Source organism: Hyalella azteca, unplaced genomic scaffold (genome assembly GCF_000764305.2).
Source record: "Hyalella azteca isolate HAZT.00-mixed unplaced genomic scaffold, Hazt_2.0.2 contig9792, whole genome shotgun sequence".
Lineage (NCBI taxonomy): Eukaryota > Metazoa > Arthropoda > Malacostraca > Amphipoda > Hyalellidae > Hyalella > Hyalella azteca.
Window position 1 is genome coordinate 53,754 of NW_025939852.1, and position 15,640 is coordinate 69,393.

The window sequence follows — 15,640 nt, forward strand, 5'->3', positions numbered from 1 at the left end:
ATTGACACTTGACAGTAGTGTCAACATTTGAAAATCAAAGTTCTAACATCATGAGTTATGAGGTAAAAGTGAAAGGACTGAGCAAAGCTAGAAACATGGCTGAGGCTCAACCGATGTCATTGTCATTTTTTACGTTATTGATATCGTTCTAGAACCAACTTAAGTGGTAACTAAGGAATTTCCCAGTTCAAATATTTATTGATTTATTTATATCAATTTCAAAACTTCACATATTTCTAGAGGGAGTTGTGAGGAGAACATGGGGTTGAACTGTTGAGTTTAGACCATTGCAACTTGCAAGAGGAGCCCAAGGGCCAAGGGCATGGGGCTTTGCGAAGGGTTAAGACCGCCACACGGCGGTGGACCGCCATAAGTACCTCTCTTCATAGAATTCCACTATGTTATATATACCATGCCAGGCATGCCTGACTCAGCTGACTGGTGCACTTGCTGCAACTAGTTTTACATAAGTATAGGTATGATGCACAAAGTGGAAAATTGGCAGAGAAAACACCCTTGAATCTGGCCAAATTTTTCACTATTGCTGTGGCTTTTTCTCAAATTTTCAGTAAAAATAAAAAATAAGAAAAACTATATATTTTCACCTTTAATTTTTAAAAATCACATTCACATGTGAGGCAAAGAAATTAGGGTAAACGCGGTATATTCCGACATCGTAGGTAATTCCGTCACTTCTCTAGTTTTTCCTTTATATTAAGCTTTGTTTTAGTTCCATGCGTTCATTGATGGTTGAAATGGTGACGTCATACATCTGTCTCTTATACACATCTAGATGTGTATAAGAGACAGCACATGAACCTGTGTATCTTAACACAGATGTGCCACACTTGAACTTGTGTATCTTAACACAGATGTGTCACACATGAACCTGTGTATCTCAACACAGATGTGCCACACTTGTATATCTTAACACAGATCTGTCACTAAACTCTAGTTCACGCAAGTCAAACTAGCGTTAAATGCATAAGTCAATGTGTGCACATTACCAACAAAACTAGAGTTACTGATAAAATTGGAAGCGCCTCTAGTAGCTAAGCACCTAAATTAAACTATCATTGTTTAATTACACGAGGATTTATTGAACCATTTCCTGAATAAGACCGGCATTTGGCGAGTCTGCGCTCACATTTGCAGTTAATTTATAATATAAAAGAATTCATTAAATAGGCTAACATTCCGAAATGAAGCGACCACATAGAAGTTCCAACATCACCATCAGCCTTCATCAAGTCCCTACATCACCCATCAAGTCCCCCACATCAGCCATCCTCCTTCATCAAGTCCCACATCTCATCATCCCCCATAAAGTCCCCCACATCACCCATCAAGTCCCCCACATCAGCCACCCCCCTTCATCAAGTCCCCCACATCAGGCACCCCCCTTCATCAAGTCCCTCATCTCCTCGTCCCCCATGTCCCAGTGCCAGGGCAGACATATCTCCCCGTCCAACATGACCGCGTAATATTTGGTCACCCAGACCCTGGCCCCCGTCAGCAGTGGCAGGAGAGTGTCAGCGGCTGCCAGCAGACGCCCTAAGCAGCTGATCATCTCCAGGGGCACCACCGAGTCATCCTTCTCCAGCATCTCCAGCGAGAACACTGACTGGCAGAGCGCGTGCAGAGACTTCTCGCGCTCTGTTTCCCTGTAAAATGTATATATTTTTTCCAATTTTCAATGGAATTTTCATATAATTTTCGAATCTTCTAGTTATTATATTCTATACAAGAAAATGTGTGAAAATTTAAAGCTTTGAAGCATCTCCAGCAAGAGACCGAATGGCAGAGCGCGTGCAGAGACTTCTCGCACTCTGTTTCCCTGTAAAATATAATTTTTTTTATTTTTAATGCAATTTTTATATATTTCTCGAATCTTTTCATATATCTTTTTTATATATAAGGTCTCGAATCTTTTATTTATCATATTCTGTATAAAAAATGTGTGAAAATTTCAAAGACCGAGTCTTTGAAAGTAAATTTTTTCCAGCATTTCCAAAGAATTTTTATTTCAAGACATTTTTTTATTGTTGAATTTAAAGAAAAACAACAAATTTGTTTAATTTTAGTTTTTTCTAAAAAATATATTCATTAAAAAGTTCTCTATAATAATGAATGCGTTTTCTTTTTATGCTTCAAAGATAATTCATAAATTCTTAGCAAGTGGAGGAGCATGCACATTTTTTCAATAGTTAAAATTTTATTGATTCTTGGAGCATCAAGATCTTGACTTTAAAGAATGATTACGCAAGTTCACGTCTCTTACTGCAAAAGTACTTATAAATATATCTAATGATTAATTGGGTACGTTATTTGCAGTTGGAAAATTGTTTACTTTTTTAATTGTTCAACTCTTTTATGAAAACGTTCACTTTTTTATGAATACTCTTACTAAGCGGCACTTTTTATGGAAAAAATTGTCAATTAATTGTGACTATTAATCTTTAGCATCGTGTTTATAATCAAAATACAGCCTAGAGAGTAAAATAAATCGGTGAATGAGGTTAAACATAACAACAGGAGGGCAGGTGCCTGCTGCAGGTGCCTGCTGCAGGTGCTGCTGCAGGTGCCCACTCACTGTGAGCAAGAGGGCGTACCAACCAATTCAAACATTGGAATCTCCTCCGCTCCCTAGCCGGAAAGAGGAACCGCCCTCCCCCCAATCAGCCAATCCAATTTGGTCGGATTACCCTCTCCTCCCAACGCAAGATCTCCTCCGCCTTCTGCAAGCTTTTCAATTCGGTCGCTCCTCACCTTCAGATCCCCTCCACCCGCCGCCTCATACGTCGAATACGAGCCCAACATCCCCTCGACTTCTCCCCTTTCACCCCCGACATGGTGAAGCTTGCCATCGCAGCCGCCAATAACTCTTCCGCTCGGGGTCCTGATGGCCTGACGGTTCTACATCTCAAGCACCTCGGCCCGCGTGGCCTCCAGTTTCTCACACATATCTTCAACATCTCCGTCTCCACAGCCTCTATCCCATCCATTTGGAAAAATTTAATAATTATTCTAATCCTCAAACCGGGCAAACCCGGTAACCAGGGCTCTTCATACCGCCCTATCTCCCTCCTCTGCCCTGCAGCCAAGATCCTAGAGCGTCTTGTGCTCCCTTACATCTTGGGATCTCTCACCACCGTCCCCTCGCAACATGGTTTCAAGCCGGGACATTCCACTGTCACCGCCTTCCTCCCGCTCGCGCACCAGATCACGACGGGTTTTAACTCCCGGCGCCCTCCAGCCCGCACAATCGCCGCGGCAGTCGACCTCTCGAAGACCTTCGACAACGTCGACCACCTGAGCATGATCGCGGCCTCGGACCTACATCATAACCTGGTCCGTTGGCTGTGCTGCTACCTTAGAGGCAGGCTGGCGCCCTGCCTCTACCTCAGAACGCAGTCGCCTTTCAGGGCTGTTTACTTCGGAGTGCCCCAGGGCTCGGTCATCTCACCAGCCCTCTTTAACCACTTCATCTCCGACATCCCAGTTCCGACCCCCAACATTGCCTCATATGCGGACGATCTTACCATCTTCCTGTCGTCCCCGAGGCTCGACGCTGCTGAGGCTGAGCTCGCTGTGCTCCTTCGGAACGTCTCTGACTGGTCGGCGGCCAAGAAACTGGGCGTGGCTCTTGGTAAATCCTCGGTCACGCTATTCACCCCAGACACCCACCAATCTCGATCCCACCCTGCTGCCACTATCTGCAACGGCGTCATCCCCCTGGATAAAACCCCTAAAATCCTGGGCGTCACCTGGGATACGCACTTCACATTCTCCCCTCATGCAAGAGCCATTGTGCCGCCTACTTCGAGGATAATAAATCTTCTCCCGTAGGTGGATTAACAGCCACCAGGATTTGGGGTATATATTTGTTAAAACTGCAAGGAACCAGAAAACACGAGTCAATTTTAAAAACTACGTTTCCCTTCGATTATTTCACTATTCACAAGCACGGTCGCTTAAAATAGAAATTAACAAAGCAATAACACATTATCACTTCCTTTAAAACTTACGACAATGTTGTTTCGGGGCTAGTTCAGCGTCGACTATTTTATTTGCAAAAGCACCCGACAACGCATAAAGGAATGTTGCCACTAGCAGGGACATAAAATTTCTCTCAATGAGTAATCTCGTGTTTCACACGAGACAGCCATCGCCACGAAAGCGACGGGTTCTCTTCGCATCCTGAAAGCCCTAGCTGGTACCAACTGGGGCTTCTCCAAGGAGGACATTATTGCAACCTACCGAACCATCACGCGCCCAATCCTTCTTCTGGTACCCTGTCGCCTCACGTACAGCAGTTGCCAGCCTGCAGATAATACTAAACACTGCATTGAGACTGGCCACCGGCTGCCTCAAAATGGCCCTGATCTCCCATCTTCACCAGGAGACCGGCGTCCTCCCATTAGCTGCGCATCTGGATCTGGCTTGTGCCCAGTTCCTCGCCAGCGCCCTCCAGCCCTCCAATACTTCATTCCGCATCGTTTCTGCCCCCCGGGGTACCGCCCCATGAGAGCCTCCGTCCAGTCGAGGTTCGGTCACCTGGTCACATCATTCCTGGACAATGGCATGATGCCTGCTGGTGCCTACGGAGAGACCAAGCGGTCACTCCGCAGGGAGATCGCCTCCCGCATCGCGGCGACTGACGCCATAAACGCCGTCCTCGCAGCTCCGCCACCGCCGATCGCATCAGTGGAGACCTCACTCCCCCGCTCCTACCGCTCAGCGTTATCCCAGTTCCGCTCGGGATACTGCAGCTCCCTGGCGTCCTACTCCGCCAGGATCGGACGCTCCCCTAGCTCCGCCTGCCCGGAGTGCGGGGACCCCCTCCAATCCGTTCAGCACCTCTTCGTCTGCCCCGCTTTCCCCACGTCTCTCAGCGTCTCCTCACTGTGGGACAACCCCGTGAAGGCAGCGGCTTTCCTGGCCACCCTCCCTGCCTTCGCCCACCTCCCCCCTCTTCCGGTGCCGGCCCCCAGCCCACCACCAGAGCCTCCCCCCGGCGAGCGTGACGGACGCAATAAACAACAACAACAACAAGAGTGCAGGTGCCTGCTGCAGGTGCTCACTCACTGCGAGTAGGTGAGCAGGAGGGCAGGTGCCTGCTGCAGGTGGTCGCTCACAAAGGTCAGGAGCTGGGCAGCTGGGCAGGAGGAGGGAACGAGCAGCTGCCCTGTGGGCGACAGCGACATCGGCCCCCACGCCCTGAGAAGTTAATACATTTCAAATAAAACTAATTAAAATAAATTAAATTCAAATTTATAATAAACATTTAAATATCAGTATTAGAACCAGGGCAACGTAGCCCTCCAGGTCCTCAATAATTAAGTGTTGCAATACAAATAATCAAAAAAATATTTGATACAGGCCATAGTAATATCTAAAAATGTCAAGTAATTAATTAATATTAAAACAATAATAATAATAAGATAATAATAATAATATAATAATAATAATATTGAGGACGCACGGCTCGACCACGAGCTGCAGGTGGCTGAGGGACGGCGGCCAGTGCTGAGGGAGGCCGTGGCGGCCACGGTGGTCGCTGAGGGCCGTCACCAGGCGCTTGAGGTCGTGGCCATAGCCACGTGCCACCACGCTGCCACCGAACTTCCTGGGGGACAGGGGTGGGGGTGAGGGGGGCTGGTGGCAGAAGCGGCCCCGGGGGCTGGACAATGTCTCATTCATTTCCATGAGTGTGCCCTAGTGGAGCGAGAACTTCAGTGCAATTTCATAGTTCATTTTTTTAAATTTCGTTATTTTCGCTGGTGCTATTATAAGTTGGCGCTGAAGTTATAAGTTGGCGCTGAAGTTATAAGCTGGCGTTGAAGTTATAAGCTGGCGCTGAAGTTATAAGCTGGCGTTGAAGTTATAAGCTGGCGCTGAAGTTATAAGCTGGCGCTGAAGTTATAAGCTGGCGTTGAAGTTAGTAAAACTTGCCATTATTGGATTATAAAAAACTGGATTTGTATGGATTATTAAAAAAAATCCATACATAGTTTAATATTTTGTTGTATCCTGTTTTTTTATTAGAGTTTTTATCGGCTATTGCTGAAGTAATGTTATACCAGGCATTATTGGATTATATACCAGGCATTATTGGATTATATACCAGACATTATTGGATTATATACCAGGCATTATTGGATTATATACCAGGCATTATTGGATTATTAAAAAATGTTTTATTATAGTTAAACAATGAATAATGCATCATAGCACTTATGCGAAGTATCAGTAGATTAATTGATCATTTTGAATAATTTAACAACTTTAATTATTATGGATTAATAAAAAAATCCACACCTGGTGGATTTTATTGCATCGATGCCCACACCTGTTTAATGCTTGTATAAATCCTATTCTTTTCATTAGTGCCTTTATCAGCTGTTGCTGGTGTTAGCGGGTTATCAAAAAATGTATTATTAGGAAAATTATCAAAGGAATAACTATACCACTGGTTAATGGAGGTATATATTAGTGGAATTTCACACAAATGGATAATAAAAGAAATAATGCATACCGGTGGGTGACATGGATACCACGCAGGCCTATGGATACAGCGCGCTGCAGATCAGGGATCCTGCTCAACATGGCGTCCACCTCAGCCAGCTGCTGGATAAACTGTTAGGGCAGGATAAACATCTTGTTTACTGCACTCAGAAGAATCAGTGAGACTTTGTACAAATATTGTACGTTAATCCCACAAATATCGTACGTTAATCCCACATATAGTGCTGCACTCTCAGCCCTCGTATAGGTTATTCAGCTTGGTCTGGCAAGGTTGCGCATCAGTGCTGCTACCTTCAGAAAGTGTGTCACCATTTGGAGGTAGGTGTGTCACTACAACTAAGTTTTGTTAGTATTTTCAAGTGTAAAAACTTCTACATTTACGTTAATCCAACACACAGACATCGGATTTACGTTAATCCCATATTATATTAATATAATTTTAATATAGTGTGGCATACGATTTATATAATGTGTGATGATGGGAAATAATCATTTCCCATTGATAACATTTATTAAAATATGACCAATACTCACGCTGACCCATTGACTGTATTCACGCTGAGCCACTGACTGTACTCACGCTGAGCCACTGACTGTACTCACGCTGAGCCACTGACTGTACTCATGCTGAGCCACTGACTGTACTCACGCTGAGCCACTGACTGTACTCACGCTGAGCCCCTGACTGTACGCACGCTGAGCCACTGACTGTACTAACGCTGAGTCACTGACTACTCACGCTGAGCCCCTGACTGTACGCACGCTGAGCCACTGACTGTACTCACGCTGAGCCCCTGACTGTACGCACGCTGAGCCACTGACTGTACTCACGCTGAGCCACTGACTTTTGACCTCAGCGGTGCCCAGCACCACTGCCCCACTGAGGCTCACGCCGGTCACGTTTCCGAAATGCAGCCGCCGTCCTGGAAAAATTGTACAAAATAGAAAATTTGCATTACAAAAATGATTGATATTCAGAATAATTAATCAAAAAATCAAATAAAATCAAATCAGATGAATGATTAAGAGAGATAAATTTGTTTCAAGTTATATGTTTTCGTAAGACTACGAAGATAATTAAGAATAAGAATAAATGATGAAAAGTTACTATTTACAGGGTCAGGATATAATAAAAAATTAGGAAATAAGAGAAATTAGTATAAGAGTACGTCTCATGGTACCTACATGCTACCCACCAGCCAGCATGGTACCTACACGATACCCACCAGCCAGCATGGTGCCCAGGTCCCGGTAGTCACGGTACAGCTCCAGCACGCCACTGAGGCAGCCTCTGAGGCGGGTCGTGGAGGTCGCGATGTCGGAAGTCACGGTGCTCACGCCCAGCTCCTGGTGAGTATCATGATAACATAAGTACACTGATGTTAACCCTATACGTACCTCCGTATGCCATTCTCAGGGAACATAACTAACAACTTAAATTATATGTAAACTATTGAGTTTGGCAACCTAAGGACATTTGTACGCAACAGAGAATATTATAATCGTGCATGGCAGCAACCATCAGTGAAAGTCATACTGCGCTCACTTTTTAGGTATAGACTTGTGTGACAATATTGCTCCGGTTACTCATGTCAGGCGGTAGAGGGTTAAATAACAATACAGAATTCAAATGTTGTATCAAAGACAATAGTAATGTATGCTTAATCCGGCACTCACGGTCCTGAGTCGCTGCTTGAGCCTGGCTATATCTTTCCTGACGGGCGCCGCGGCGCGCGTCTGTTGCTCAGCCCGCCACATGTTCTTCATCAGCCAGTCGCTGCTCACACAACTCGTATGAGCGATCATTATTGTTGCATATACATCTTATAACATTAGATTATTACCGTATATACATCTTATAGGAATAGATTATTATCATATATACATCTTGTAGGAATAATTTATTATCGTATAGATACATATACAACTTATAGAAGTCATATGAGTAGGTATATTTCTCATTATTATATATACCTATATATGTATTTTTTAAGTTTTTATTATTATTGTACTATGTACGGTGCGTCTTATAGAAGTCTTACGAGCATTTCTTATTGTGAGATATAGGTACCTATCTTATAGATTAAGGTTTTAAAACAATACAATATGTGGCTAAATAGTCAATTAGTTAATTACTTTTTAATGCAATTTTCGAAAGAATACCACATGAAAATTTAATACCTTACTCTGAATAGCCCCCATTAGTTACATAGAATTTTTTTTTTAAATTTTCACAAGATAAAATATAAACTCAAAAACCTTGGAAATGGGCTATGAAATTAAATACTTCAAGAATGTGGAGATGAGTAACATGAAGAGCGATTTTGGCAAGAGGTTATTTGCCTCATCTGTTAGGGAATCTATCAATGCTTTAAAAAAATGGGTTAGCCTTTAATGTTCATTGATTGAGAAGATTATCAGACTAAAAGTCATTAAAAATAACTCATAAATCCTCATTACACTGCAAAAATAACGACAAGTACCTAATATTGCTTGAAAGGTCGGACAGCTGATCAGTCAGTTTCATTTTTTCAAGTTAGGTGTCTATTATTTCATTTTTCATGTTAGGTATGACATATTTTCAATAATTTTTTTTTTTCGCAAAACTAGCAGTACAGCTGAAGGGAGGGTTCACATTCGGATAAAAGACAAAAAAGAGCAAATAAAGGAACTAATGTCTGCAAAGGCTAGCACTCTATTTGGCTCCAATTTGCATGAACAAATGATAGTACAAACTGACTGGAGAGTCAGACGTTGTTTGGGCTCATAATGATCCCATGCATCATTTATACGGCCCGTGTAAATGATAGTTCTGTCCGGCCCTCTAGCATCATGTGACGCCTCCACCATCTTGGAGAGCGGTGCCAGGGGCAGCTTGAATGAACTCAACACAGACTGAAGTGTTGACCTGACAAAATAATTTTCCATTAGGCATTTCATTACATTTAAATTCATTTCTTTGACCTGAGTTTTTTTTCAGTATTATTATTTTTTTTTAATTTTCATAAAAAACTTAATTTTATCTTGTATAAACTAATCTTAACACAGACTGAAGTGTTGACCTGACAAAATAACTTTCATTAATGAATACTAGAACAGATAAATAAGAAATTTAAATCAAGACAGCCTTGTAAAATTGAGCTTAACCTAGATCTGGTCAATCATACTATTGATTCAATACTAAGTTCAGACAATAATTGTACATACCTATAAGCTCTAATACTGTAGATTAAATTTCATATAATAACATATCAAAACTTGGTGTCAAGGACTTTTCACTACAAACCTGATTTCAGAGTGTGTCAGTGCTACAGTCACAACATCAAGTTCTCCTGCAAAAAAAAAATAAAATAATGAAAACAATAATAAAATGAAATAAAATACTTAAAAAAACTTTTTTAAAAAACCACGTTTTTCTTGTGGACTAAAAAGTAGAATATAAATTATGGCTCGCCCCAAAAAACGTGTGTTGGGCAGATTTATGATTAAAGCGAAAAGCACACAACACACGAATTTTGGAAATTTGATGGTGAACGTACAGCCCGACCCACGTTTTTTGGGGCAAGCCATAATTTATTTTCTACTTTTTAGTCCACAAGAAAAATGTGTTTTTTTAAAAAGTTTTTTTTAAGTATTTTATTTTCTCCTTTTTAGTCCGTTGCTACACATGAAAAACGTTGTTGCGAGCCAATTTACGTGACTTGACGTACATATCGATGATACGAAGCGTATCATCGATATACGCAGTCTAAACACAAATATCCTCGAGGATGACGTGCATTAAAGGTTCCCAACCCCTGCTTGTGAGTTCCTTTAGAGTTTATAACTACTGCACAAAGGTCAGCCATTCTACATAATATTCATTTTATTTCAGTTGGCCACGCAAATGCATGAAAGAAAATTCTTTTCGAAGTTCTGAAGAAAATTGTATTTGAAGGGATACATTGTTGTTCCCGTATTTATCTGGGTGCGTGGCTGTAATAAAGAAAGATTCTCGGTAAATAAATACGCCTGGAAACGTGCAACAAATTATTGATTATAGTATTGTCATCGGGAGCTTAGCTTCCCTAAAAGTTTCAGAGCGCTAGCTAGCGGGAAAGTTGGTGAAATATCGATTGCAAGATTTGATCATCACAAACAGACAGACACGAAAGCGAGCTAAGAAAAACGTGGTAAAATGTCATCAAGTATAGGTACTGTACTAATTTCCAAGCATTCCAAAACCTGCAAGTTTAAATAGGAGGACCCTCCAATATTCCAATAGTCAAAGCAATTCAATTTATCATCATACTTCTATTAATCATATACCATGTTTTTACTAATTTTTGCAACATGTAGGCAACACTGTAACTCAATATGAAATTCTCTAGCTGAACCAAGACTCCAAGTTTACATTGTCTTCACAAAATAACACCATAGGTACCAGACATTGTTGTCTTTACAAATAACCTATAAATAACCATAAAATTATCAAGAAATAAGCATAAAATATATCGTTGTTCACAAAATAACAGCATACCAGACATATAGAACTGAAATGTTGTCTTCACAGAATAACCTATAAAAAACAATAAAATAACCAAGAAATGACCATAAAATAGGTAGGTTTTTGTTCACAAAATAACAGCATACCAGATGTATCATCTCTGACATAGAACTGAAGTGTTGTGCTGCGGGGCTGCCTCTTCTCCAGCAGCGTGTTAAGATGGCTGCGTAATGTCATAAGAGAAGCTTCATTGATATACTGCGCTCTTGGGTACTGGCCAAACAAGTCTGGGTGAACCTGTAATCAAATTTTTCATTAAGAAAAGCAGATATAAATACTGACTGCAACTAAAAATGCATTTGTATCTAAAAATTACAATTAAAAATAGTTAAATTTTCCAGAGAATAATAAACATGACTTCATGCTTGGGGTGCTAATGGATACTGTAGACATTATTGCTTACACCAATTCAAATGCTTTAAATGTAAGATTCAGTATATCTTATAATCAATAATTCTGTTAATTATAATTCTGTAATTAAAAACCAGATTTCCCATTCAAAAGAAAGCCCATTATTTTTGTACAAGTTTTGAACAAAATATGACCAATAATGGCAAAAATTTCATATTGTATGTGATAACTTTAACATATGATTGATCCATTAACATAAGATCCATTAACATATGATTGATCCAAAAAAAAATACCTTGGAGTATATGGGTTTGATGGCACTTGCCACTTGAGTATCAGTCAACCATCGGATAGGTTGGCCAAAATATTGCATGGCAACAGTTAGGGGCTGAAGGTAACCTGAGGCAGGTTCTTTCCTGCAAAAGAAGAAAAGAAGAATTCAATAGCCAGAATTTCTTTTCAATTGTATATAGAGTGCAACTGTGCAAGATGTGTAAAGAGTACCGTAATAATTCAGATGACAATTTTAAAATAAAAACACCTCACTGAAGTCATAGTAATTAATAATGACCGAAGTTATTTATACCTAGTTACCTACATCATACATGAGCAATTTTACCCAAGAAGTGCTATATTTTGAGAGACCTTTACTTAAGAGCTGCACGTTCTTCAACAGCCTTTAACTTTAAGAGCTTTTTGTTTTATTTTTAATTTTATTGTTTATTGATAAACATATGTGTTATTTTTTTACAAAACTTAGGTGATAAAGTGATAAATCCATACAGATGAAAAACTTTAAATATCTTCCAAGCATCAGTATCAAACAAGAGATTTTAATTTTTAAATATCCCTGACCCTAAAATATGTGACTTTAAAGTTTAGAGTTTAACATTTATACTGGGTAGGTAAACAGTTATACTTATAGTTATACCCATGTTATTTTGAAAAAAAGGTTTGCATTTTCAAATATTTGCTGGTGTCTGGTAGCTATTGAGCCACGACATTTAAATTTACCCCAAATTTCCAAAATAAAAAAATATATGACTGGTCTGAGTCTGACTGTGCAGCCCCAAATTATGGCCATTATTCTAGCTACCAAAGTTCAATTTTTAATAAACATAAATTTTCAGTAAAAATAGTGACAAAAAAGTTCAAAAATATTTATGTTGACATACTTTATTCAGTTTATTGAAAATTTTGAACAAATTTATGGTCTTAGAATGGACAACTCAAGCCTTATGTGTATTATCATTCTCAGAGTCAATAAGACAGAGTGCTGGACTGCTGGCTTGCAGACTGCGGGCTGCGGCTGGCAACCTGCATTAATATATTACGTAATTATGTTACGCCTCGCGCTTTGGAGCAGTATGGAATTCTGTATAGGTAATATATTATCATGTTAACAAAAGAAAATGTATCGAAAAATTTACCACCTTACACCTTCCACCGAAGTGACAATTGATACTCAATTACTCATACTCTTACACTGAGCTCGTCAGAAACTGCGGGTAGTGACACCCGGACCGCTGCACTTCCTCTAACTCGTTTGCGTGTGGTTCGAAAACCGATAAAAAGTAGGCGACTCTTCCCTCCAATACATCACTAGTCGTGTATCCGTATTGACAAATTTTGTAATGAATATGTTCCAAAATAAAAAATAAAAATTACGTAAACTTTCGCAGAAAATTCTCACGATTTCACCAATACCAACAAAGTTCTCGAATCCACACGGAATGATGGGATAAACTGCTAATCTTTCACGGCGTATGGCAACATTGTGTTGACTGTTGACATTAGACAAGACGGTGTCAGACACCTTGTTTTGGTCTTGTAAAGTTCAATTTCATAATAAATAGATTTGATCCACATTTCACAGTGACATTTAAATGATGGAAAATTGTTTCAAAATTTAAACACCAATTGATACGCTTCTAAATACGAATTTATTCATGTTTTCGCCCTATAATGTCGAATTTGTCTTAATAACTTCACTTCACTTCAAATCCTGAATGATTTTGTCTCCCATGGCGAGTTTTCGAACGTCTTGTGTCTTTTAGAAAACTTTGGTTGTTTATAAGCAGTAATTATTTTATTTTAATGAACCAAAGAAAGTTTAGTCATCGAAATGACAAAATCATTAAATTTAAAATATTAAGTTATATGAGTGAGATCATCAATTATCAAAGAAGCTGTAAGAAAAAAATCGTTGTTTTTGATGTAAAAGAATGTTTTTAATTTAAAAGAAATGCAATACTTGATTTTCAGAAATACGATGCAAAAATTAATGATCCCTATTAGAATTCAACAGACGCGACTCATTCAGAATTAAATTGAAAAAGTTGGTACCTATTTGAAATTTATGATTTTACAAATTGCTTAATTGAACGCAGTGCAGAAATTCAAGATCACCTATGAGTATGAATTTAAGTCTCATGACTGGAGATCTCAAAATTTATTGTACTATCACATATGTTTGATTCATAAGCTTTTTGTCCTTTTGATGAACAGAGTTTATTTAGGTTCTATTGACTGTAATAGGTAGAACGATGCCACATATTTGCGGCCATCCAACGATCGGTTGACGGCTTTGACTCTTGATATCACTGTACAAATATTGCGGTGGACACATCTTCCAGAAGTTTCAATGCAAAGATTCTTATTTAAAGGATAATAAATCGATTCGTAGTTGTTCACTCGAATTACTCCCACCTATAGATATAAATGAACATTATTCAATTTATTTTAAACGTTTTAGTTTTTCATGAATTCGCATTAAAATATTTATTTTGAAATCAACCATGTCAAAGTAACGAAATAATTTGTTATAGTTTTAGGCTTCCAAAAATATTTCAAATCTCTATCAGAAATAGGTATCATAATTAATCATTCTCTTGCATTGACTATATTAACGTTATGATCCGTGCCGCCGCTGCCGTGATCGTCATTTGCTTTCGCAATTGCATGCCGGGCGATTGCTTTTGTTGTTCTATGTATTCTCGCTCCCATGAATTGCGTGTTTAGTATATGCATCATCGAAAAGTCTGCTTGACAGCGTAGTCACGGTAGCTGTAATTACTTTATTAAGTTTACTTCTTTGCATTCATATTAAGAGACAAATCTTTAACGAACTAATACTTTGTATAATTTTAATTGTTGAGTGAAAGCTGCGCCTGCAGCCTTGCTGGCACGCAACATTTCCAAGTGAGTTAGCCTACCTTATAGAAACTTAGCATACCGGCCATACCCATATGTGTTTTAAGCCTATAAGAAGTTCATTTTTTTGCCTGAATAATGTTGTATCGAAAAACTGGTGTAGGTGTATCCTGTATCGGGAATAATATATGAACAGTCAATATTAGAATTCCATCCTGCAGTTTGGGGGGTGATAGTGAAGCGCAAAAGGTAACAAAATATAATGTTAAAAGGAACAATGTTGTAATTTAAACTTACAAAGCTAAATTGCGCAGCAGAATTGTCATCTTCCTTAAATTTCTTCGACTTAAAAAACCCCAATGCTTACACTAGATCGTAATAACATAGAAGACAAGATTATTTCTGACAAGTTCTTCGTCAGGAGCCCAACAACGTCAGCTGTGTTTGTGGAGCTCCGAAAATAATCCGCTATCACAGAATATTATATTGTGGCTTAATCTTCCGCATTTCACAAAACTTGTTATATAAGAGGCATTTCAAACATATTTATAGTTTTTTATATTCAGAAATGCTATATTAAATGAGGAAGAAGTAATTAATAACTCTGAGGAAGAAGTAATTAAATGGAATAATGTGATGTGATTTGTGAATGTATGCAAATCATTTGAGATAATTCTGGAGTCCGAATGCAGGTTCCTATTAAGAACTTTGACTAATGTTGTTTTCGATTTGTGCATGATCTATAAAGTGAACGTTTATTTAAAAACTTGACATCATGATAGCACTAAGTTGACTTGTCAATTATTTTTGAATGAGAGGCAATGAATTTATCGAAGTACTGTTTTTTGCACTAGCCGTTGAAACTTGCAATTAAAATTAGTTAAGAGATATAATTCAGTTGACCGCTTTTGCGTACGGCGAAGGTGCGATGGCGAAACCGCTTGTCTTCTTTCCAACAGTCTGCTGGACTCATCGGACTCAAGCAAGTCGAGTTCGGTCAGTTGTCTACCGGCAGTCGTGGAGTGGTGGTTGCTGTGTACTGAAAAACCATTCTGTATGAAT

At 39.5% G+C, this 15,640-nt stretch overlaps 1 protein-coding gene across 1 annotated transcript; it reads right to left on the bottom strand.

Annotated features, from left to right (window-relative positions):
* Positions 1-1,390: 1,390 nt before the first annotated feature.
* On the bottom strand, positions 1,391-15,003 carry LOC108665584 (T-cell activation inhibitor, mitochondrial). Its single transcript, XM_047882156.1, has 12 exons — positions 14,876-15,003; positions 11,721-11,841; positions 11,161-11,311; positions 9,815-9,860; positions 9,269-9,436; positions 8,206-8,305; positions 7,755-7,875; positions 7,360-7,451; positions 6,539-6,639; positions 5,486-5,629; positions 5,089-5,220; positions 1,391-1,664 (listed from the first exon to the last, which is right to left on the bottom strand). Exons 1-12 carry the CDS (start codon positions 14,902-14,904, stop codon positions 1,391-1,393), a joined length of 1,479 nt encoding a protein of 492 aa, XP_047738112.1. The 5' UTR covers positions 14,905-15,003.
* Positions 15,004-15,640: the final 637 nt, after the last annotated feature.